Source organism: Ichthyophthirius multifiliis (genome assembly GCF_000220395.1).
Source record: "Ichthyophthirius multifiliis unplaced genomic scaffold scaff_1120509251238, whole genome shotgun sequence".
In the NCBI taxonomy this organism is placed as follows: Eukaryota; Ciliophora; class Oligohymenophorea; order Hymenostomatida; genus Ichthyophthirius; species Ichthyophthirius multifiliis.
The window spans coordinates 13,165-38,408 of record NW_004086069.1 but is presented as its reverse complement, the minus strand read 5'-3'; the positions used below and the strand labels follow the sequence as shown (position 1 = coordinate 38,408).

At 15.1% G+C, this 25,244-nt stretch overlaps 3 protein-coding genes across 3 annotated transcripts, besides 28 other annotated features; 1 reads left to right on the top strand and 2 right to left on the bottom strand. All coding sequences in view use genetic code 6, as the record gives it.

The window, feature by feature from the left end:
- Nucleotides 1-96: 96 nt before the first annotated feature.
- Nucleotides 97-180: a microsatellite.
- A 23-nt stretch (nt 181-203) lies between these two features.
- On the bottom strand, nt 204-1,736 carry IMG5_166050 (leishmanolysin family protein, putative; the record flags this gene model as incomplete). The annotated part of the gene is made up of 1 exon (XM_004030150.1): nt 204-1,736. The coding sequence occupies one exon, from the start codon at nt 1,734-1,736 to the stop codon at nt 204-206; it is 1,533 nt and encodes a 510-aa protein (XP_004030198.1).
- Nucleotides 1,737-2,361: 625 nt separating this feature from the next.
- Nucleotides 2,362-2,426: a microsatellite.
- A 15-nt stretch (nt 2,427-2,441) lies between these two features.
- Nucleotides 2,442-2,477: a microsatellite.
- Nucleotides 2,443-2,474: a microsatellite.
- Nucleotides 2,478-2,566: 89 nt separating the features above from the next.
- Nucleotides 2,567-2,618: a microsatellite.
- Nucleotides 2,619-6,408: 3,790 nt separating this feature from the next.
- Nucleotides 6,409-6,466: a microsatellite.
- Nucleotides 6,416-6,460: a microsatellite.
- Nucleotides 6,467-6,724: 258 nt separating the features above from the next.
- Nucleotides 6,725-6,780: a microsatellite.
- Nucleotides 6,742-6,780: a microsatellite.
- A 398-nt stretch (nt 6,781-7,178) lies between these two features.
- Nucleotides 7,179-7,233: a microsatellite.
- Nucleotides 7,234-8,352: 1,119 nt separating this feature from the next.
- Nucleotides 8,353-8,404: a microsatellite.
- Nucleotides 8,405-8,440: 36 nt separating this feature from the next.
- Nucleotides 8,441-8,495: a microsatellite.
- Nucleotides 8,496-9,081: 586 nt separating this feature from the next.
- Nucleotides 9,082-9,124: a microsatellite.
- Nucleotides 9,125-11,118: 1,994 nt separating this feature from the next.
- Nucleotides 11,119-11,153: a microsatellite.
- Nucleotides 11,153-11,186: a microsatellite.
- A 904-nt stretch (nt 11,187-12,090) lies between these two features.
- Nucleotides 12,091-12,444, top strand: IMG5_166040 (hypothetical protein; the record flags this gene model as incomplete). Its single annotated transcript, XM_004030149.1, has 1 exon — nt 12,091-12,444. The coding sequence occupies one exon, from the start codon at nt 12,091-12,093 to the stop codon at nt 12,442-12,444; it is 354 nt and encodes a 117-aa protein (XP_004030197.1).
- Nucleotides 12,445-12,541: 97 nt separating this feature from the next.
- Nucleotides 12,542-12,580: a microsatellite.
- Nucleotides 12,581-13,147: 567 nt separating this feature from the next.
- Nucleotides 13,148-13,191: a microsatellite.
- Nucleotides 13,192-13,207: 16 nt separating this feature from the next.
- Nucleotides 13,208-13,243: a microsatellite.
- Nucleotides 13,208-13,248: a microsatellite.
- Nucleotides 13,249-16,950: 3,702 nt separating this feature from the next.
- Nucleotides 16,951-16,987: a microsatellite.
- A 744-nt stretch (nt 16,988-17,731) lies between these two features.
- Nucleotides 17,732-17,816: a microsatellite.
- A 3,245-nt stretch (nt 17,817-21,061) lies between these two features.
- Nucleotides 21,062-21,107: a microsatellite.
- Nucleotides 21,066-21,107: a microsatellite.
- A 14-nt stretch (nt 21,108-21,121) lies between these two features.
- Nucleotides 21,122-21,171: a microsatellite.
- A 19-nt stretch (nt 21,172-21,190) lies between these two features.
- Nucleotides 21,191-21,232: a microsatellite.
- Nucleotides 21,233-21,526: 294 nt separating this feature from the next.
- Nucleotides 21,527-21,564: a microsatellite.
- A 256-nt stretch (nt 21,565-21,820) lies between these two features.
- Nucleotides 21,821-21,883: a microsatellite.
- Nucleotides 21,884-22,523: 640 nt separating this feature from the next.
- Nucleotides 22,524-22,548: a microsatellite.
- Nucleotides 22,549-24,346: 1,798 nt separating this feature from the next.
- Nucleotides 24,347-25,244, bottom strand: IMG5_166030 (hypothetical protein; the record flags this gene model as incomplete). The annotated part of the gene is made up of 4 exons (XM_004030148.1): nt 24,347-24,542; nt 24,603-24,709; nt 24,766-25,036; nt 25,195-25,244. 4 exons carry the CDS (start codon nt 25,242-25,244, stop codon nt 24,347-24,349), a joined length of 624 nt encoding a protein of 207 aa, XP_004030196.1.

Sequence of the window (25,244 nt, the reverse complement as noted above, 5' to 3'; positions counted from 1 at the left end):
AATTTAGAATTTAATACTTATTTATAATAATATAATAATTTGAAATTTATAATTTTTAATTATTAAACTTATAATTTTTATTATAGAATAGTATTTTTATTAAAAATAAATTTATTAATATTATATATATATTTCATTCTTATTAAAAAAGATTTAAAAATTTCATAGATATATTTCATTAATCATTATATATTTACTAATCTTCAAATATATAATGGAACACATTAACCATTTTTATTTAGTGTTGTTAAAAATTAACAAACTGTGCAATCATTAGCTGATTCTCCATTACATCTTTTACATGAAGCATCACATTATTAGCATATTTTACCGTGTCTATAATAACCATTGGGACAAATCATTTGACAACTTCTATCAGGACTAATCACTAAATTTCCAGTACAATTATTTACACATACTCCGTTTTATACTACATAATTACATCTTACAGAACAATCAATTCCAGCCCATCCAGGTAAACATAAACAATATCCTCTTACACAAATACCCACAGAGCTGCAATGATTTATACATAAAGGAACAGAATCACAGAATTAAACAAATGAGGAAGGGCAAACAATTTTACCAAAACTATCATTTTTAGGATTAATTGGCATAACTTCTCCTTATTTTGTACAAATAATTTATCTATTAATTTAAGGTAAACTAATAATAATAGATTTCATATCAGAAGAACATTTATATATATGACATCTTTTTTATATATCATTTATGAATTTAACTCCATTAGTACTTGTTGAGGTAAAGCATTTACTATTAACACCATAAGCTTCTAATTTTATATCAACATTTTTATTTTTAAAATTATTCTTAAAAGAAGTACACAAATTTTCGCCATAAATACTTTTCATCATACATTTATCTAAGTAAGGAGTAGTAGCAGGTTCACCATATCCATCATTTTCGAAAGAACATTAAACTTTAAGTTATTATGGGAACTCATGAAAGCTTTGTTTACTATAGCATCCTTAAATTACAAATGAACATCCTTTTCCTTTACCCCAATAAAGGTTATCTGCCATTTACTTAGATAACCAGTCTAATAAAGCAATAGTATGAACTGATAATTAAGCATCTGTAATTACTTCACTAGACATCATCATTTCATTTTAAACAATTAGTTATTCCCAATGAGAACCTAAAGAACCAGCTCCTCCTTCATTTTCAAGTTACATACCTTCCATAGTAGGACAATTATAATATTTCCTAGCAGTTAAAAGTATATTTTTTGAGAAAACTATTTGTGTCTTTAAACCTCTATAGATTACATCTCTTGTTATTTTATGTAATCCATATTATCCATAATATTTTCCTGTATCAGGATCTATCCAAAGTTGCATTTAAAATCCACTAAATCCTAGGATATGTATGATTTCATGAACAGTAGTTTCAACATCATTCTCAAATGATTCATTGTCATCATTTATACCGACTAAACCTAAATTAAATTAAATTCTACCAAAAGAAGGTCTCAAGTGTTACTCGTTGTGAGCACATACTAAAGCGTTTGCTAAATCTCCATCTTATGGCTTATTTTTAGCTATGACATAAATATTTAAATCAGAATTAGGAATACCTATGGTTACAGCAGAAGTTGGAATTCTTACACCTTCGCAATCTAAATTCCATAATTTGCTATTGTAAGGAAATTTGTTATTACCTTAAATTGGGTATACTTTTAAAAGTTTTTAAAAATACAGTTTAGCTATATCCATTAATCTTTATAAATAATTTAGTTATTTATAAGATAGATTTTTATCAATGAATTAGTAATCAATAGTGATTCTAATTTGCATAATTAAGTATTCGTTTAGACTGTATTTCTTAATCATCTTAAAGTCTATAATATAAATTCTTTTCTAACCAATGATGTCTACATTTATAAGAGTGCAGTTTCGACTAGGAAAAAACAACTAAACTATAATTTATTTTTAATATGCATTTTACTTTTAATTTATTTTCAACTAATATATATTTTATTATAAAATTTTTAGATTTTTATAATTTAATTAATTTTGTATCTATTAAAAAAAATATATATATATAAATATTGAAATAAATAATATTTATTAAAAAAATAAAAAGATAATATATCATTAAATATGTATTTAAAAGTTTTAACTAATAAAAATTAAATTGAAATTAACTATATTTATTTTTATTACTATTTTTTGATTATTATTAATTATTAAAGATATATCTCTGTATAAAGTGATTATTGATTATGAAATTAATCTATTATAAAGATATATAAAAACAAATATATATTAATTAATTTAAGATATTAATAATATTATGAAAAAAAAACAATTTTTACAATAACATGAATTAATTTTATACTATTATTTATAATTAAAATAATTAATTTTATTGTTCATAATTAAAAATAATATTTTTTTTATTTAATAAATATTGAAAAATAAAATTATATATTAAAAATATATATATTAAAATTAATTTTATGTTAAAAATATTAATAAAATGCTAAAAAATTTGAATACTAAAAGAAAATGTTTTAATCAATATAAAAAATATCTAAAAATAAATAAAAATAAAAATAATAATTTATAAAAAATATAATAATAATCTATGAAAATTTAAAAGTATTTTATTTTTTAATAAAATTCAAAAATATATAATAAAGAAATTGGATTAAAAATATTTATATACATATATATTTTCAAATTTAATAAGAAATCTTTAAATAAATGTATAAAATTATTACACATTTGATATTAACATTATCATTATTTTTAAAAAAAAATCTAAATCTTAGAAGTATTTATTCCAAAATTATTTACAATTTTTTCGTTTAAAATTTAATTTTTGTTTGTTTTTGATAATAAGTATTAAATTTAATAAAAATTTCATCATTTTTTTTTATATAATAATAAGCCCTAAAATTATAAAACTAAAAATTAAAATGGTTTATTTTTGATATATATATATATAAAAAAATATATAATTTTTGTGTTTAATGTAATATTTTTACCAAAATATAATAATTTAAAATACAATTATCATATTAATATCAAAACAAAACAAAACGCATTAAAAAAAGTATAAATTAGATTTATTTTAAATAATAAATAAATAAATATAAGAATTACAAAAACAATACTATTATGTAAAGTATTCCTATACTATATTATACATTTAATTAAAAAAATCATATATATCAGAAATATAAACTAAAATAATAAATAAAATTAGTAAAGATATATGTTAATAAAAAAAAAACTAAACCCATAATATAAGATTAAAAACTATTATATATATGAATTACACTATTATAGTTGTGATTTTTTTTAAAAAAAAATGTAATTTACTGAGAAGTATTTTAAAAAATTATTATTAGAAGGAAATATTCATAATAAATAAAAAATAAATATAAAAAACATAAGCATATAAGTGTAATAAAGTAAATAATATAAAAAAATATATCATTTATAAAAATATAATTAATAATTTTAGAAACAATAGATTGAATATAAATTAAAATAAAATAATTTTTTATATAAAAAAATAATAAATATTATATAACCTTCTTTAATTTTTTATTATTTCCTAATTTTATATTTGATATATAAAAATATTTTTATATTTGCAATTAATATATATTATTTATTTATATTAAGATTTTTTATTTAAAGTCTTCTTTTTAATATATTATTTTAATAATTATTTAATTTTATTCAACGAATATATAATTAGTTATTTACTCATTTAAGGAATGTATATTATCATTCGATTGTATGATTATTTGTTTTATTTATCTGAGTATACTAATGAGCTTACATATTATTTAAATAAATGATATTTGATTTTATTTTTTATAATTATTATTTATATACATTTTTTTTTATTTTTATCATTATAATAAATTAAAATTGACTTAAATACTTATAATTATATATATATATATATATATAATTTTTATTATTTATTATTAATACTTAATTATTATTTTTTTATTAATTTATTTGAAATAATAATATAAAATGAAATACTAAATATTTTTATATTTTTAAAAGTTTATTACATTATTTTATATTAACTAAACCTCAGTTTTAATTAATTTATTTATTTAAATTCGATATAAAATTAAAATCTCCGTAAACAAAAATAGAGTTTATTCCTAAATAAAATAAAAGATTTTTTATTGCAATTTATAATTAGAAAATTTTTTCTCTAAACTAAATAATTTTAAAATATGAAAGTTATTCTAAAATAAACTAAAATATTATTAATTTTTTCTAACTTGCATTATTCTTACATAATATTTTTATTATTTCTTTTTTAAAAGTCTAATTTAAAAAGTCTTATTATATATAACTTTCATTTATTTATAGAATTATATGTGCTTAATTATTTTACTAAATTTACTATAATTAAAAATTATAAATATTATATTCTTAATTTTCATACTTCTTTTTTAATTCTTTTTCTTTTTTATCTAAATATTGTATTCTTCTTTTTTAATTAATTTATTTGATTTTCTCTATTTCCTAAAATATCAAGTAATATTAATCAGATCTTTCTTATTTTTATTATAATAAGAATTATTAAACTTGCGGTTATTATATTTTTATTTTTTATAACCATTCAAAGATTGAATATTTGTTAAAATATTATAATTATATATTTTTAAGTAATATTAAAAGATCGTTTTGATTTAATTAATTAATATTAGTTTATTAAGTTTTATTTTTGACTTTAAGTTAACAACTTTTTAATTAATAACTTAATTCGTGTTTTTAAAAATATTATTTTTTATTACTTTTAAACTGGTCATGATTATTTTAAAAAATTAAATTTTATTTAAATTAATTTTCAGATTAATACATGCAATTAAATACAAATTCTTTATAATCATTATTAGTTTCTTTCATTTTTACAACAAATAAACTAAATAAAAATAATTTTATTAATATTATTTTCAAATTAAATTATTTTATTTTAGCTTAAATAGATAATAAAATCATAAATAATTTTACTACTCAATATAGTAAAAAAAAAACATAAATACAGAACTAAAAAGAATACTTAATATTAAAAATATAAAATAAAATATATTAATAATTTTTAATATAATTATAATATGAATAGTTTTCTAAAAAAAAAAATGTTATAATCAATTCCATTTAATAATAATAATATTATTTTAACTAATTAAATAATCTTATATCTCTACTTTAAGATTCATAACTTAACTTTATAGACATATATCATTCTGGTGAATAATAATGAAAAAAAGGAGAACTAAAAGCAACTGGTTAGTTGCGTCATTAGTATAATATAGACTGCTATTTAAATGACTAATATCCCGAATTTCTATCCAAATCCTTTAACTATTACTAAGTATTTGTCCTTTCTACAAATTTAAATTATCCATTAATGTCTGGTTAAGCAAATTTACAAGGCATATTTCCTGTAGATATCAGCCCTTATTTAAACTAAGTTTTAGACTTTAAAAATACTTATCCTCCATATAAGCAAGTCCCATTTATATACTGACAACTAATACAGAACCTTATGCATAAAATGTAAGATGTAAGCCATATTTATTAGAATCATATATAAACTATAAAATATAAATTAAATCAGAAATAAATATTATGAATAAAGAAAAACCTACTAAATTTCATAAATAAAGAATTTGAAAATACAGACATTTTATTCAAAAAATTCTTAAAAAAAGTCTAATATATTATTAAATATAAATTAATTAGAAACTGTTTTTTTTAAATAAAAAAGAAGATTTTTTTTTTTTTTAAAGAAATGAAAAAAAACATAATCAACCTAACTTCTTAATCTTTTAATTTAAAATTATAAAATAAAATTAGTCTATAAAAGACTTTTAAATTATAATTTCCCATTATTTAACTTTGAAATTATTCTAAAATATTATTACTGAAAAAATAGAAATTTGAAATAAGCTATGTATATGTATGTGAAATAAATTTACATTTGTTGGGTTTTTCGATAAATATAAAATATAGAATGTTAAATAATTAAAATAAAAATATTAAAAAAATATAAAAGTTTAAATGATAATATATTCTAAAATTGCTTCTATTATTATTTTTTAATTATATAAATATTAAATATTAATATTTTGTAATTATTTTAAAAAGGTAATATTATTTAAAGGATAGGTATAATAAATAGTTTACATTTAAATGTGATGAAAATAATTCTAATTATTGCTAAAAAAAAGTTTAAAAAAAATATATAATTAAAATATAGATTTAAATAAAAAATATTTTTTTATGTATGATATATAAAGTATATATATATTTGAAGATTATTGTAATTTTATTAATAATTAGTTTTTTTTTTTCTAATTTTGTAAAAATAAATATAGAAAAGCATTTATAAAGTTGTAAATAATAAATAAAATAAAAATAAAAAAAAAATATAATAAAATAAAATAAAAAATATATTATTTTTATTTATTATTATTTTTATCTTTTTAAATTTAAATTTAGTTTTAATATTTAAATAATAAATTTGTACTTTTTTATTTTTTAATATAAATTAATTATTTTTTATATATAATTATTTAAATATAAAAATTATTAAAATTAAGATTTTAATATAAGATATAAAATATATTTATTAATCTAAAATAATAAATAAAACACTTTATTTTATTTTTTTATAAAGTGAGGTTAAACTTTATATAATTGACTTCTAAATAAAAATAATTTTAAAAATATTTATAAATATATTTTTTAAATTTTAAACATAATTTTTCATTTTATTGAAAAAATTTTAATAGATACTTTTGGTTTATAATACTAGAGAAGCTTAAATTTTTTCTTGACATATTTTTTAATCTTATGCCATTATCCTTTGATTCATTTTTTGTTTATTTACCTTAATTTTTTTTTTTTTTAGATTTTTACTATTTATTTTTAACCCTAATTGATTAATATATATATTCATTTATTTTTTGTTTATTTAATACTATTTTTTTATAATTTTCATTTAAAATATAATTAATAATAATAAAAGATTATAAATATGATTTTTTAATTTAATTTTTTTATTTTTTATACTTTATTAAAAAATGTATAAAAGAACTAATAAAATAATTATATGAATTTAAAGAAATTTATAATTAAAAAAAATTAAAAATCAAATTTATTCAATAATAAAAAAGTATTGATATATTTATAAAAAATAGTTATAATTTTTAATAAAAAAAATTAATGAATGATTTATTAATTTTAATTTTTCAATAATTATGAATTTATTTTAATGATTGTATTTATAAAAAATTTTTAAATATAGTTTGCTCTTATTATTTATTTCTATTTTAAACAAAAGTTACAATTTTATTAACTTTTTTTAAATATTCATTTGCTTTTTCAATATTTTTCTAAGCTAATTGATAGTTAATTTATTCAATATTTTTATTTTCTATATTACAAATATTTTATGATTTAATTTCTTTTCTTTTTTTAAGTTTTAAATTTGATTATTTTTGACATTTAGTATTTTCTTCATTTAAATAAATATTGTTTTTCAAATCATATAATTAACATTTTGTTAAAGCTATTTCTGTTAATAAGTCATCTAATTCCAATACAGTAGAAATATATATTCTTCCAATTTCTTAAAAACAATAATTGCATTATATTTGATTATAAACAGAAAGACTTTCGCATATTTTAATGTTTTGAAAATTGATTAAAAAATTATTCATATAACATTTATAAATTTTAGTGAAGGTTGTTTGCTTTATTTTTATAAATTAAAATTATTTTTATTCTATTTCTAACAATAGTTATTTACAAAATGAGCATTAAATGATTAGCATTTTCAATTTTTTTTTAAAAAAATTAACTAATATTTTTTTGCTAAATTTTTAATTGAAAAATAATATATAATATAAAAAAATACCAATATTTTTAGTAAAAAATATTATATAAAAATATTTATTTTTTAAAAAATATTTTATATTACTTTTTAACATAGTCTATTATTATTTTTTCTTTATTTTATTATTAAACGCAATCTAAAACAACAAAAATAAAGAAGAAAGATAAAAAAATCATATTGAAAATTTTTGTTTTTAGACTTTTAATAATAAAATAAAATATGCAAAAAATAAAATATTAACTAATTATTTTTTCATTAAAATAAAGTGAGAATTAATATTTAAAATAATTAAAATATTCATTTGTGACATAAAAAAAATATTTGTTATAAAAGTATCATTAATATACCGAAAATTATAAAATATACAAAAAAATATTTAAATAAAAAATAGTTTTTGAAAATTATAGAATAAATTTATTTCGAATTAATAAAATTATTTTATTTTCTAAATATATTTAAATATATTTATTATAAATATTTTTATAAAATTTTTGTTTATTATTTAAAATTATTTCGTATATTTTACTATTTTTTTATCTATTATTTAATAAAAAATATTTTTCATATATTATTATCATAAAAAACATAAAACCAAAAACCAAATTAAAATTAAAATTATGGACTAATAAATAAATAATATTTAATTTCACTTGAAACTAAGAATAGCTTTACTATATAAAAAATTAGAAACAATAGGATGAATATTTATTAATTTTTAATTTTAAATCCCAATAAATAAATATTAATATATATTAGCGAAATTACTATATTCTTCTTATTTATATTTTTTAAATTATTTCGGAAATGAAATATTGTTTATTTAGACGTTATTAATCAATTATTTTTATTTAATTTATTAAAGAATACTATGATAGATTTTATAAATAGAGAAATAGAATAAATAGCAATAATTAAGATTGTAAATTTAAGTCTGAACATCATATTATACTTAAATACATATCTTGATATAGAATATTTAAATATTTTCTATAAATAAATATATAAAACTATATAATATTATAAATTTATATTTAATAAAAAACTATATTTTAAATAAAAATTAATAATATTATTTATATTATTATTGATTTTATAATAATTTAATATATAAATTTTATGATTATATGATTTGTTTTATAAGAATTATATATATTAAAAAGTTTATATAAATATTATATTTATATTATTTTATTATTTTACATTTTTTTGATTAAAATAATTTTTTAAGAAATATAATTAATATAATTTTTAATTTTTTTTTATTATATAAATCTTTTTAATTTTTATAAAAATAAAATATTATATTTTTATAATGTTTAACCCGTTTTCTAAAAGTGGTGAGTCAAAAACCGATGTTACTTAATATAGAACTTTTGTAAAAGAAGACCCAAAGATTTTATATAATTAATTAAATGATTTATTAACTTTAAAAGAAGTACAGTCTAATTTAGATAATTATTGCTTTAGAAAATGCTTAAAATTAAATGATTAATAATTCACATAAAAAGAAAAATTATGTTTATTTGATTGTAATTAAAAAATTTACATAACTTTTAAAGTTGCTAAATAGTTAAATGATATAAAGTGATAATTAATTAAAAAAATAAAAATAAAATAAAAAAATATTTCGAAATTAACTATTAAATTTTTTCATATACAAATAAATTATTTATTTATTATATTTAGTTTTTTTAAATTATTCGAAAAAAAAAAAAAAAATTACACTTATTTTATTTTCGAAAATATTTAATATATCTTAAATGCCTAAAAAAAAGGCATATTTAAAATATTTTTTCTTATATTTTAATATTAAAAAGTAACTTTTTTTTAAAACACTTTATTTATTTTTTAAATATAATAAAGTAATATTATAAAAAAGTAATGATTGAACTTGATTATTTTTAAGATTTAGATTTTTAAAATGATTAATATTTCTATTAAGCATATAACAAGGAATAAGAAACTTATGATAAAAACAAGCAATACATTGACAAATAACTAAAAGAAATAGAATAAATAACTAGTGATGTTTCAAATATAATCAAAGATACATTAAAAGAAAAGGAAATAAGTGATTCACAATTAATATTTACTTTAAAATATGTTTGTAATAAAAATGAAGAAATATAAAACACTCGTAAGTTTTATGCTTTTTCAAACTAAATTATAGATGATTAAACAATACCTTTGATATAACAAAAAACTAACGAAAAGCTTAAGGAAGATATAAAATAAATTTAAGAATTAATTGATAAATTTACAATTAGTAATAATTATAGTGAAGGGTGTTATTTTCCTGAGATAAAAGATATTTATAATTTATCAACTAACTAATCTACTACAATAAAACATTAGGAAAACTAAGTATTTATAAAATTAATAAATAAATTATTCTGTAATATATAAAATAATAGGTCTATTTCATTTATTTTACTAAATCATATTACGAAGACAATTAATTAGCCTAAATTAAATAAATTTAAGAAATTATAAGATAAAATTAAAATAAATGGAGAAATAAAGTATAATAATATTTTTTTTATATTTGTTTTAATAATAATTATATTTATTAGTTATTACTTTAATAATTTTATTTTTTTCCATATTATTTTATTTTATTTTTTTTAAAAAAAGGTGAGATTTATTTGGATGCACACAGTGTAAAAATTAAGGCTTTAAATAATAAAATAAATAGAAAACCATTAATTGTTTTAATTTGAGCATTTTCTTTTTAAAGAGTCACAAGAATAAAAGGACAGTATAGATATTTTACAAAAATTTGTATCAGAAAATTAATAACTTATGTTTATGATTGTAGATTCTTAAGGAATTATTGAAAATAAAAAAAATACTATAAATGTATCAGAATTATAATAATAAATAAATTAACTAATTTCATAAATACAAACATAATAAGAATAAGATAAAAATGAATATACATTAGAGTTATCCAATTAATGCACTCTTATTTAATATATGTAATAATTGGTAGATTAAAATAGAGAAGAAATTGCGCTTTTTAAAAAATTATCTATAAGTTGTTTTATGTAATTTACACTTAAAAAAGAAACGCTTAAATGTACTTATTTAAAACCTGTTATAATTTCATAGTTTAATAAAAAGTAACTAAAAATATTTAACATAATTAAAGAAGAGCTATAAAACTAGATTAAAAACCAATAGATTATTTTTGACACAAATGTTATGATATATATATATATATATATATATATATATATATAATAATTATTTTTTTAAAATAATATTTTTGTTAATATATAGATTATAGATACAACATAAGTTATGCTTGATCATATGGTTAAAATATAGAAAATTTATAGTGAACTAAATGTATAATTTTTTATTGTTTATGAAACTTATTAAAGTTTAGTTTATAATCATAATGAAAAACTATTAAAATTTGTTGGGAAGTAAAAAAAATTAAAAATTTAAAATTAGAAGTTCCAGATAATGATACTATTTAAAAAGTATTAAAAAGGTAAACTGATTATGTTCTAGAAGTTTATTATGCAGGAAAAGATTATTAACCATTAATGCCTATTTATTCTTAATCTTGGCCGGATAAAAAAACTGATGATTTATCTTCGAAATATTTATAAAAATAAGAATACTAATTTATAAAAAATAAACTTTGTAAGAATTTAAATCTATAATAATATGAAATTTAAATTGATATTCCTTATAAATATACTTTAGAAATAAAAATAAATAATTATATGAAACTTACTGATAATTAGAAATTAAGTGGTAAAATATTAAATATTTTTTATATATTATAATAATAATAAATAAAAAGATAAGATATATAATTAGCCTATAATTTCATATTCAGTAAAATAATGCGATGATTAGAAAATAAAGTTAAAATTAACTTAAATTTTTGAACAATTTGGAATAGACAATAAACTATTTGAATATAAACCAGACCTAATAGAAACTATTACTTTCAAATTAGGTTAAAAATGTGAATTCTGTAAAGAAAGTCTTTAAATACCTTATTATTTAAATCCATTTACAGAAATAAATGAATATTATTGTTTAAAATGTGGAGACGAAAAGGATGAAACCAAATAATTCATAGAATCTTATAAAGTTCCTTATAATTTATTAATAATTAATAGCTTAAATGAAAGTTTAATATAAGTAAAAAATAAAAAAATGAGAAATATTTATTTAAATTAACAAAAAAAGGATATAGAAGTATATAAATTAGGAAAAAATTTATAACATCCTCCCGGATTTGATTATACATCTAAAAAACATCCTTATTCATGCAGTGGAAAATGTGATGGTAGTGAAAAGTTTACAAGATATATTTGTATTAATTGTTTACCTGGACCATATTAATCAATTGGTTTTATCGAATTTAATAAAGAATGTTATGATAAATATATGAATGGAGATGAAGAGTTAACTAACCATATTGCCAATACTTAAGATAGTAAAGCTCACACTAAAGAGCATATGATTCTTAAATTAATAGCTCCATATGGATCATATAGAGAGTTTTGAAATCAAAAATTTAATTTTTAAATTTATCTTTTGTTTGGTTTTTTAATTTTTTTACTTATTTTTACATTGTAAATTTTGAAAATCTTTATTTTTAAAAAAGGTTTATTTTTATTTTAAGGTTTAAATTTATTTTAAGCAAATATGTTTATTTATTTTTAAACAATATATCCATACAATACTGTTTTAAAAATTCTTATTTTTTATACAATTATTATATTAAAAATAGGTGTATTTACAATTATTTTTATATTTTTTAAAGATTTGGAATACCTTTATTTGTATTTTTGTTTATTTTAATTAATTTATATCTAAATATTTGAACATTCATCAATTTTTTTATTTTTTGTTTGTATAAAATCACAATTAGTATAGCATTATATATATATACTTTAACTATTTAATCAGTTAATTGGTTTATATAATTCCAAAGAAAAAATCTCCTTTGTTAATATTATTATTTTTATTTGGTATTTGTTATAATTAAGCTCTAAATACTTGAATTTTTTTAGTTATCAATTAAATTGTAATTTTTTGTTTTTTTTTCATGTTTGTCCGAATAAATATTTCCAGTATTTTTTATAAAAAAAACTAACTTTTAATTTTTATTTTTTATAAATAAATTAGTATCAATTAAATGGTCGAAATAAAAATATTCTTTTAGTTTAAAACTTTAAGCAAATATTAAAGATATATTATTTATTATTAAAATATTTTATATAAAATGATAAATATATTATATATATAAATAATATTTTTAAATTTTAATTTAATAAAATGAATAAATTGAATAAATTGAATATATTTTTATATTTTCTTTTTTTTTTAAATTAAATAAAATAATAAAAAATGATATTTTTATTAAATAATAATCATTCAAATAAAATATATTAAATTTTTTAATTAATCAAGAAATATTTTTGCTAAATATCTCTATTATACCTTTAATATAAATATTATAATATAATTTACTAAATTATAAATATACTTATTCATTTTATTATATATATTTTTATAAATATTTATCTTATCAATTCTACTTTTAAAGTATAAATTTTTAAAATTATGTCATTAATTTATTATAATTTTACTAAATATTATTTTATTAAAAAATTTCCTTTTTATTATAGTTATTATAGTTTTCTTAGAAAGCAATATATAAATAAACTCAGTAAAAAATTATTTAAAATAAAAAAATGGCTAGTTAATCTTACGCTTAATTTTTAGTAAATAAAACAGTATAAAAAAAGCCAATAAGAAGTGATAATCCAATTAAAAATTTTGATAATTTTAAATTATCAAATATACTAATGTATATAAGAAAAAAAGCAGCACATACACAAAGAAATGTGTTTTAGAAAAATTAAAATCCAAATACAGTTTAAGGAATAAACTTAATGTCATAAAAATATTAAAATTTAGATGAAGAAAATAAAGATTGGTAAAAAGATTAATAAAATTTATAAAAACTAGAAATGAAATTCATATAAAATATATAATAGCAAGAATATTATGATGATTTTATAATACAGAGCAAACTAGCAGACAATAATAATAATGATGAATAGAATTTATAATAGAAAAAATTAAAAAATAAAAAAGACAGAGGAGATATAGATAATAAGCTATAAATTACTATAAATCAATAAATAAAAAAGGGAAATATTAATATTCCAAATTTGTTTAAATAATACAAATTTGGAAGAGAAATGAAAAAAATAAAACAAATAATTAAAGATTATATACTTAAAAATAAAGATTTAAAAAAATAAAAAGATAATTTTGATATATAAAACTCATTATTTTAAAATAATTTATATTAATAACTTTAAATATATTACTTAGAAAAGTTCGAAATAGAAAATCAAAAAAGCAAAAAATTTAAACAAGAATAAAAAGAAGAAATAATACTCGAGGAAATTATTTAGCCTTCCGAAATAAATAAAAATGGAGTTGTTGTTGAAGACATTTTAGGAATTTAAAAAGGTTTTTTTTGTTTTTTGTTTTTTTTTATTATTATTATTATTATTATTTAAACAAAACAAAAAAATAATAAAAAATAGACTCTTCATATTATAAATCTATCGAAACTATAGAAAGAGAAAAAAAATTATAAAAAAAATAAAATACAGAGTTTAGGAGATTAAATTAGCTAATAGAAAAAGAAGACTAAGAAGAAAAAAATTATACTGTCAAAATTTTCAAAAATTCTTAATTAGATTAATTAATTAATTATAGTAAAGGGAAATAAGCTGGGTTATCCGTTTATCATAAAAAGAAATAAATTTAGTAACATATGTAATAAAAATTAGAAGATAAATAGAAAAGTGCATACTATTAATTAGGTTTTTTTTTTTTTTTTGTTAAAAAATAATAATATTTTAAATAAAGCAAAACAAAAAGAATATCCTGTAAAACAATTTATTCGGGTTAAACAAGATTAGTTTTTAAAAAATAAAAAAAAAGAAATAATAATCGAAAACAGTATACCAAAAAACAAATAATCAGTAAAAAAAAAAGCTTTTTATGATTAAAAAAACTAATAAAATTAAATTTTTTCTTTAGATGAAAAAAAAAATTTAAGTCAACATGTATAAAGTACAAATAAGTCAACAAAAATAACTAAATAATAATCAAACTCTTATTTGAGTAGCTCTGATTTAATTTTTTCAGCTGTAACGAGAATCTATTTAGGTTTAAAACAAGGATGCAGCAGAAATTTACTTTCAATTCATGAAACTGAAAATCAAAAATTAAGGACCTTTTCTGGTTATTCGTATTGTTCTAGATAAAGAGTAAAGAAAAATGAGCAATAATAGGAATAATAAAAATAAGAATAAGAATATGAATAAAATGAAAAGAAATAAAGATTTTAAAGAAGTTTTCATATTAATTAAAGTTCAAAAGAAAGAAATTATAAACAAATAAATGAAATAATGTAAAATATACAATAATAAACTAAAAAACTGGATTTATTAAAAGAAGAAGGTAAAAAAGAGAAAAAATAAATAGAAAAAATCGAATAATAATTAAATAAAGATTTAAAGGAAATTAATGTGGATAATTAAGATAACAATAAAAAAAAATCATAATCAATGTCAAGTTAAAATTTTCAAAAATTAAAAGAATGTAAAAACTTTTAAAGAAAACTAATTGATTTCCTTATTTCTAAATTAAAAAATAAAACTGAAATTTTAAGCTAATATTAAATTATTAAATAAAAAGAAAATTTATTTGGAGAAGAAGAGGAAGAAGAAGAAGAAGAAACATGATTTTTATTTTTATTTTTATAAAATTTTCTTTTTTTTTAAAAAAAAAAAAATATTATTAATAATTAAATCATTTTATTTATATTAATGTAATTTAAAATTAACAAAAATAAATAATATATGGATATTGGAATTTTACAGGAAAATGATAATAAATTATAGAATTTTATTATAAATTTGTGAAATATAATATAATATGAAGTAAACTATAAAATTATTCTAAAAATAAAAATAAACATATTAAAAAGTTATTCTAATCTTCTATATATTATAAACAATGGTTTTTTTATTTTACAAATAGATATATTAATTTAATATATAATAAGAAAAAATACAATATAGTAATATTTATGAGGAAAAAATTCTTAAGTACTTCAAGTTTATATTTATTAATTTTTTTTATAAATTATATTTTCATTTTTTAATATAGACTTTAAGAAAGCAAGAGCGATTAAAATTTAACTCATAATTTGGATATATAGTATAATTTAAAGGGAAATAATTATTTTTTATTATATTATTTAAATATCCAGTTATTAAATTTACGAAAAGATTTTATATATTAATTTTTTTTTTTATTTAGAAAATAATATTTCCTTTTATTATTATATCTATCAGTTTAATTAAAAAAGAATCAAAAATTATTTAAAGATGAAAAAAATATTAAAGAATAAAATAATTTTATTCGAAAACTATGACAAACAGTACAGAAAAAAATAATAAAAATAAATTATCATAATAAAATGTTTTAATGATTTTTATATAAAATATATTATAATTGTTTTCATAACAAATATTTATGTTTTTGTTATTTTTAAGAAAAATTATATTTAAAAATTTAAATAATTATTTTATATATTATAATATAAATATTATTTTCTTGGAATTTGTAAATTAATTGATTCATTGATTCATTGATTAAAATAGAAATTAAATTCTTTGGTTATAAAGTTTTTAAAAAGTTATAGTTAATGTTATTAAACATTATTTTATCTTTAAATTAAATATGTAATTTTTTTTTGTTTTATATAAAAATAGCTATAATTAAAGAATATGATAAATAATATTAACATAATTAATTAAATTTTATTTTAATAAAAAATACTTAACTTGAAGATATAAAAGGAAATGTATAGTACACATGATTAAATAAAAATTGGAACGGCAAAAAATAAAAAAAAATCTTTATATAAAAAATAGATAGAAAAGCTAAAAAAAAGTATAAAATAAGTATAAAAATAAATATTAATTAATTAAAAAATCTTAATTAATTAAAATAATAATTAAAAAACAAAAGAAAATAATGACACAAAATTATAATGAAATGGAAAAAAGAAATTTATATAATACATAAATATATATACATTAAATAATGTTTACTTACTATATTTTTTTTAAAAAAATTATTAGTAAATATAAATAACAAAAATAAAAAAAATAAAAGAACTAAAAAAGTATAAATAAATTTATTTATAAACAAAATATTATTTCTTATAATTTACAAAAATACTTATTGTCTTAAAAAATAGCAAATTTTCATTTTTTCCTTTATAAATTATACATTTCTAATACTTATTAAACCTAAGTTGAAGTTTCAATATTTTTATCATATCTTATTCTTTTAAATCTAGGAAATCTTAAAGATAATCCAACTTATTATTGTTCGTTTTTTCCTTAAAAAAAATATAAAATAGGAAAAGCCTTACTCAAAATAAAAAAATACCTATATTATATATAGAAGATAGAGTAAAACAATCAGACTCGATTTCCCAAATTTAATTAGGGTTAATAATCCAGAAATCAGGTTTAAAAGTTTTACTTACAATAAACCCTTTTGGCTTATTCTATATGATATTATTTTAATAAAATAATGTTTATTAATCCATAAATTCATCACTAAACCCTGTGCCTATTTTACATATTGCTACATAATTTTAATTTTATGAATCATATGAAGCCATTAAATATGCTCCAAATTTACCTTATCTATGTTATAATGATATAAATGTACTTATATGTAAATATAAATATATATAAATGTATATAAATATATATAAATATATATAAATATATATAAATATATATAAATATATATAAATATATATATATTAATCTACTTATATATATATATTTATATTTTTTTAGATATATATATAATTAAAATTTAACCTTTTTCCTTTTCCCCAATATATTCCAATAGGAATTAAATCTAAAGTATCAGCTATACCATTATTAGCAATATTTTTTTTAATTTTGCCCACTACAATCTACTACCTTAAGTATCATAATAAGTTTATGTTTAATCTAATGATTTTAATATAGCACCTTCATGCCCTTATTAAATTAATTTATCAACTATTTCTTTAGTTGCATTAATATCTTGAGAAATATCAATAACTTTTTTTTAGACATGTATTAAAGGATGCTATTATAAAAAATTTTCTTCTAAAAGATTTTATCTTTTTGGTAATGGTAAATGTATTTTTTATATATTATTCAAAAAAAGAATATCAAACAAAACAATATTATAATTTTGGAATAAATTTTTATTTTACATATTTTAAAATGTCTATATTTCATTATTTTCTGACAAAGATATTATTTCTCCATCTAATATACAAGAATTTATATGTTGAAATTATTTAAAATATATTTATAAGTCTTAAAATAATTTTTCATATTTTTAATTTTATAATTCTAAATTTCTACTATATAATTATAATATATTCCTTTCTTTATCATAATGAATCTTTTTAATTTTATTAATTTTCTATTTTTATTTAAAAAAAATTAAAATAACTTATGTTCTTTCGCCATCATATTTTAATTCTACTGATATTATTTTTTGTTGAAATTTCTTAAAAAATTTATTTATATCTTCATAATCACTTAATGGTTTAGCTAACATTACTGGTATAGGAAGTCCTACTTCTATATTTTTATTTAATCCAGTATAAAAGCCAAAAATATTATTTTAACATTCTTAAACTATTTCATTTATTTCTTTTTTTTCATTTAAATTTTTTAATGCTTTTATTATTGTTTTATTATTGCATCCTATTCTTAAGTTTTTCTTTAAAATATAAGATTATTATTAATTTTATATTTTTAATTAAAATAAATACTTAAAATAATCTAATCAAATATTTAATTTCTAATTCAGAATTTGCTTTAAAAAATAAATCTTTTATTAAATTTTCTTTTTAGTTTTTTGAGCCGATTCCAGAATAGCTTTTTAAATTATTTAAACTTTCCATTAAATTTTATATTGTTAAAAAATCACCTTCTTAAGTATTTTATTAGCTTTTTTATTCCAAAAAATATTTAGAAAATTAGTCTAAATCTAAATTATTAACATTTACATTTAATATGGTTTTTAAACTACTATCTGCTATATTAATTTCTTCTATTTATATTTGACAACTTAAAATCCTCATAAAATTTAAAAGAAGCTTTTTTTTTTTAAAAAAAAAAAAAAAAAAAACATAAATAAAATATTTTTTTAATATTATTAAAAATATTTAATTATATATACATTTCTATCACCTTATTTTAAGTATGTTTCTATTAAACTTTAAACTGTTTCTATTGTTTATAAAGAGGAAGATATTTAAGATATTTGTTCAAATTTATTCGCCAAGTACTTAAAAGATTTTATATTTTAAGAATTACAAAATTAAAAACGATTAACAAAAAATATAACTTTCTACATTATAAAAATAATTATATATTATATATTAATTTATTTTTATATAAATATTATATATAAAATTAGACAATTTAAGAATAATATTAAGTTAGTTAAAAAAATATTGAATTTTAGATATTAATTTAATATTATTTTTAATAAATAAAGATTTAGTAAATTAAATAATAATAAAAAATATATTATAAAAATATATATATATTTGTTTGAATATTATTATCAAAAACTAAAATTAGTTAATATTAAAATTTTTATATAAATAATTAAAATTATATATACAATTTATATTATTATTTATTTTTATCTTTAAAAACATAATTATTAATTATAATAATTTTTTTAAAAAATATAATTATATATAAAAATGATTGACGAATAGAAATAAAACATTATTAATTAAGTTATTTTATTATTTAAAATATCATATATTTAAACTTTTTAAATACTATAGGTTAAACACTTATTTGAAAAAGCTAATTTTATGAAAAATTAATCATTAATAAATAAAATTAATAATAATTTAAAAATGACTATTCCAATTGAATTACTAAAGAACGAAAATGTTTTTGATAAGAATATTTCATTAGATGAATTTAAACAGGTAAAAAAAAATACAAAATATATATAGTTATTATAACAATAAAAATATTTTTTTAAATGATATAAAAATAAAATTATATCAAATAATAAATAATTATTTAATTACATATTTTTAATACACTATATTTATTTATTTTATTTTTTTGTAATATTTTATTTTTAGATTTTATAATCTGAATCTTTAAAAAATTCTATAAAATTAAATTTAAATGAAAATACTATCTCTCCTACTTGGAAAAGATTAAGAAATATATTATATTTTGTATAAATTGATAATTTCAATATAGATGCTTTTAAAAAAGCAATTTAAAATAAAATTAATGAATTATAAATATAAGCTGTAAATATATATATATATTAAAGAAAATCTATTTTTTTTATTTTTTTTATTATTTTTAAAATTAAATAGGATATTTTTGTCTAAAATGGGTAAATAAAAGTTGTTATAACATCGCCAGGCTAAGAAGAAGTACATACTAGATAACTATTCAATGAATTTTACACATCATAAATTAACGTATCAATTTAAATTAAAAAAAGTATCAAAGTTTAATATATTTTTTTAAAAAAATATAAGAATGTTAAAGTAAATTGTTATGTTGAAGAAGAAAAGTTGCTTGTTTCAAATTAATAGATTCCTATTTAACAACATTATTAAAATTTTAACTAAACAAATCCCTAGAATTAATAAATGTAAGAAAGATAAGCATATTAATAGTACATGCAAATGATATAATTACAATTTTAATAGATGCTACAATAATAAATGATTTAAAGTTAATAACAATAAAAAGGTTAATAAAGAGGAAAAGTATATTAAAATAATAATTAAAGATACTATTAATAAAATATTATTTCTAATCAAATGTAATCTAGAAATATTGTAAATAATAGACCTTAAAAATAAAACTATAATAAGACATAAAAGAACTATTAAAATAATAGAAATTATTAAGGAAAAACTTATGATATGAAAGCTGAAGATTTTCCTTCATTTAATTAAGCTAGATAATGATATAATAAATAAATGAGTTTTTAAAAAAAATTTATTTTTTTTTTTTTTTTTATTTTTTTTTTTTATTTTTTTTTTTCAGAAAAAAAAAAAATATATATATATATACATATATATATATATATATATATATATATATATATTCAATATTTTTTCTGTTTTTTATTTAATATTTAAATTATTTAAATTTATTAATTATTAATACTTTTTTTAAAAAACAAAGATTTTAAATTTTTTGTTTTTAAAAATGACAATAAATCAATAAAATATGATTTCTGCTTTATTAGAAAATAATAATGAATATATCTAATATAAAAATAATTAAAGCCTTCTTTATAAAATTTAAGATTCTTTATAAAGGCAATATTTTAAAAAAGTAAATTTTTATTTAAAGTGGTGGAAATTAACATATTCCATCTAAATTTAGCTAATAAAAAATGATTTACCTAAATAAAATAAACGAATTGACTCGAATAAATATAAAAATCAACAAAAAATATAAAAAAAATACAATAAAAAAATGGAATAAAAAAAATATTATACAATTTTAATATAAAAAATCAAATATTTATAAATATATACTTTCATTAATTAAAAAAAAATAAAAATTATAAATTATTTAAAATGGATATTATTTAAATATTAAAAATAAAAAAATTAATCTGATAATATTTAATAAATTTAATAGTACTTTTAAATAAGTAATTTCACTATATTATATTTCTCGAAATGTAATAGCATGATATTATTTATTTTTAATAAGAAAGTTTTAATTAATTAGTAAAAAAAAACATAAATATAAATATAAATATAAATATAAATATAAATATATATATATATATATATATATATATATTAGATGGAAAATATTTATAATTATTCTAATATATTTACATATGAGGGGATAAATTTTTTTGATTTAAATTATATTTAATAAACAAATCTATTTGATAAATCTGATAGGGATAAATATAAATTTTAAAATATACATTTAAAAACAATAAAACATATTAAAGGTATCATAGAAAATTATTTTTAAAGATTTTAGAGTCAATATTGAAATAAATTTTTTTTAGAAAATATTAAATATTTATAGTAAGATTTAGAACTGTAAAAAATATAAAAAGTATTTTATGTATATATATATTTTTTTTTTTTGTAATATAAAAATAAAAATTTTTTTTTGGGATTTATTTTAATTTTATAAATAAAAAAACAAAAAACATTGCTTTTTAAAAAATAAGATCTAAGTTATAATATTTATTTTGTAAATATAATTAATAATGATTATAATTTTATATTATTTAATGCGATATTTGATAATTTTTTGTTACTTATTTTATATATTTAAAAAAATAAATAGTAATTTTTATAATAATATTTAAAAAATAAATAGTAAATGAATGTATAAATTCATATTTAATTTTTTTTTTTTTAAACTGCAAATGAATAAATAAAAACAAAATAATCTAATTAAAGATGATTAAAAACTTTATTTTTTTAATATTTTTTTTAATATTATTATTAAAAAGTAAATATCAATTTTATAATTCATCAGTAAATTTAACATTTATATTCTTTTTTTTAGCTATTTGTTATTATATGCTAGGTTATTTCTAAGCATTTTTAACTGTGTTTTCAAATGTTTCTTACATTAATTATTACTCTTCATCATTTAATTCCCTTAAAATATCCTAATTTGCATATAAAAATCTCTTATATAATCTTTCTCTATCATTTCCTCTATTTTTAGGTATAATTTAGTGTCTGTTTAATAATGCCATTAAAATTGTTACGATAAAATATGCAATCAAAATAATTTTTAAAATATCAAAAAAATAACTATCATTTATAAATGAAAGCATATTTTTAATAAAATAATAATTACTATTTTAAATTTAATTGTTTACTTACATATTTTGATAATTTTCGTCTAAAATATTAGATTTTTTACCTATATATTTATATAAAAATAAATATATATTTAATAATATTAAAAACTTTTTTTTTTTTTTTTTATAATATTATAAATTATAAATTAATATTTTTTTAATACATTAATATTTTATCATTATTAAAAATAAAAATAAAAAAAAACTAAATTTACTTATAATTATAAAAATAAAAATAATTTTTATTTAAATTTTTTAAATTAAAACAAATACATAAAATAGATGAATAAAATATAATAATACATAGGCCCCCCATCAGTGAGTTTTGGTTTATTAAACATTTTATCAATACTAATATTTTACGCCAAAATCGAAAAAGATGTATATATCAAATGGTGGATAGTATTTTTACCTAGTATCATCCACTTAGCATTTACATTAATACAAACAATATATTTTATAACATTAAAAATGAAAGAGTAAATTTAACATTTAGAAGAATTTGAAAAAAACAATTAATGATATGGAAATTTACCCAATTAATAATTATTTCAAGCCTAATTACCACGTTTATATTTTTGGCTTAATACTTATAAAACATAGATGATAAAGATTCAACTGAAAAAACTATAGATTCCCTAAATCATATTATATTTTCAATATCGATTATATTTATAGCGTATATCGGTTATTCATTTATATCAAATAATATAATCATAAATGAACAATTACCTCTTTATTAATAATAAGAAGATGGAACTTCAATTAATTATACTTAACTTATTATTAATAGTATACTTAGTATTATGGGTAATACAATGACTATATGTGCTGGAGGTGCTTGCAATAGTATTTATTTTTCAACTATAAGTGCTTTTTTTAGTGCTTTTGGGATACCTATTTTCGAATATATTCATTATTTGAATTTTTTGGCTCTGATTTTTATTGCTATATCTTTACTATCTTTATATTCAGTTAAAAATAGTTTTATTTACGGGCCTTTTATTATTAGCTTTTTTGGAAGTGTATTTATTATGGGTGATATAATTTTTGGTGTGCATTAATATCTTGTTTATGGGGGGAATATTTTAATTATTGGAGGTGCAATCTGGAATAGTAGATTAAATAAATTTACTTTTAAATCTAAAAAGAAAAAATAAACAGTTTGAATATATACACAGACTTATTTTTATATTATTAATCTTTTGTTTTAATATTTATATTTTAAAACAATTATTTTTTATAAAATTAATGATTGTTTGAAAAATTTACTAATATAATTAAATTTCTTATAAGCAAATATTAATTTTGTTAAATATAAAACAGAACAGAAGGCATAATTTACAAATTTATATATTTAATATTAATTAAGTTATTAAAAAAAAAATACAATAAAATATAAAATTAATAAACAAAAATAAAAAACTCATTTTTTATGAATAGGTAAACTAAAAATGAATAAAGTTCCATGTTTAGACCCATAAACAATATAATTTTTATTAGTAGGTTTATAATTTTCTTAATAGCAATGTAAAGACCTCCATCTTAATCCACTATGTGAAGATTTTATTTCTTTTAATAATTATCCATCTAATCCATCCCAAAGTTTAATAGTATGGTCACTATAATAAAAAAACTTAATAATTAAAAATCGAACTAAAATAAAATAAAATATAAAATACTTATCAGCTGCACTTAAAATAATATTTTTAAGATTCAGACCATCATTAACTTCCCAAATAGCTAAACCTCTTATCATTCCTTAATGTGCATTTTCTATTTTATAAACCTTTTTTTTTTTTTTTAATTAAAAATAAAATCCTTTATTAAATTTTAAAAATATACCAATTTATTTGTATGGACTTATATAGTTCTATTATCAGAAGCCATAACTAATGCATATTATTGATTTTCTCCAAAAGTTGATTAAGGATAATATTTTAAAACTTTCATAGTTTCCAAACATACATTCCAATCTTTATCATTTCTATAAATAGTATTTAAACAGTCTCCATTTTAATTGAAGACCTTTACTGTACCTTAAACAGTTGCAAAGCTAACTGCTATTAAATCTCCATTAACAATATCTGATTCTAAAAAATCATCTTCTAATTACCTGTATTAATATCTATTTCCTTTTTTTTTTTTTTTTTTTTTTTCTTGTTAAGAATTTATTTATTTTTAAATAAAAAATAAACCTAATTTTCTATCATCTATTATTTTTTAATGAAAAGCATCTATTTTTTTCCTTATTTAATTAATGTTCATATTTACTGTACTTGTTTTTCGTTCAATTCTACACATAGAAACTATTTCTTTACCAT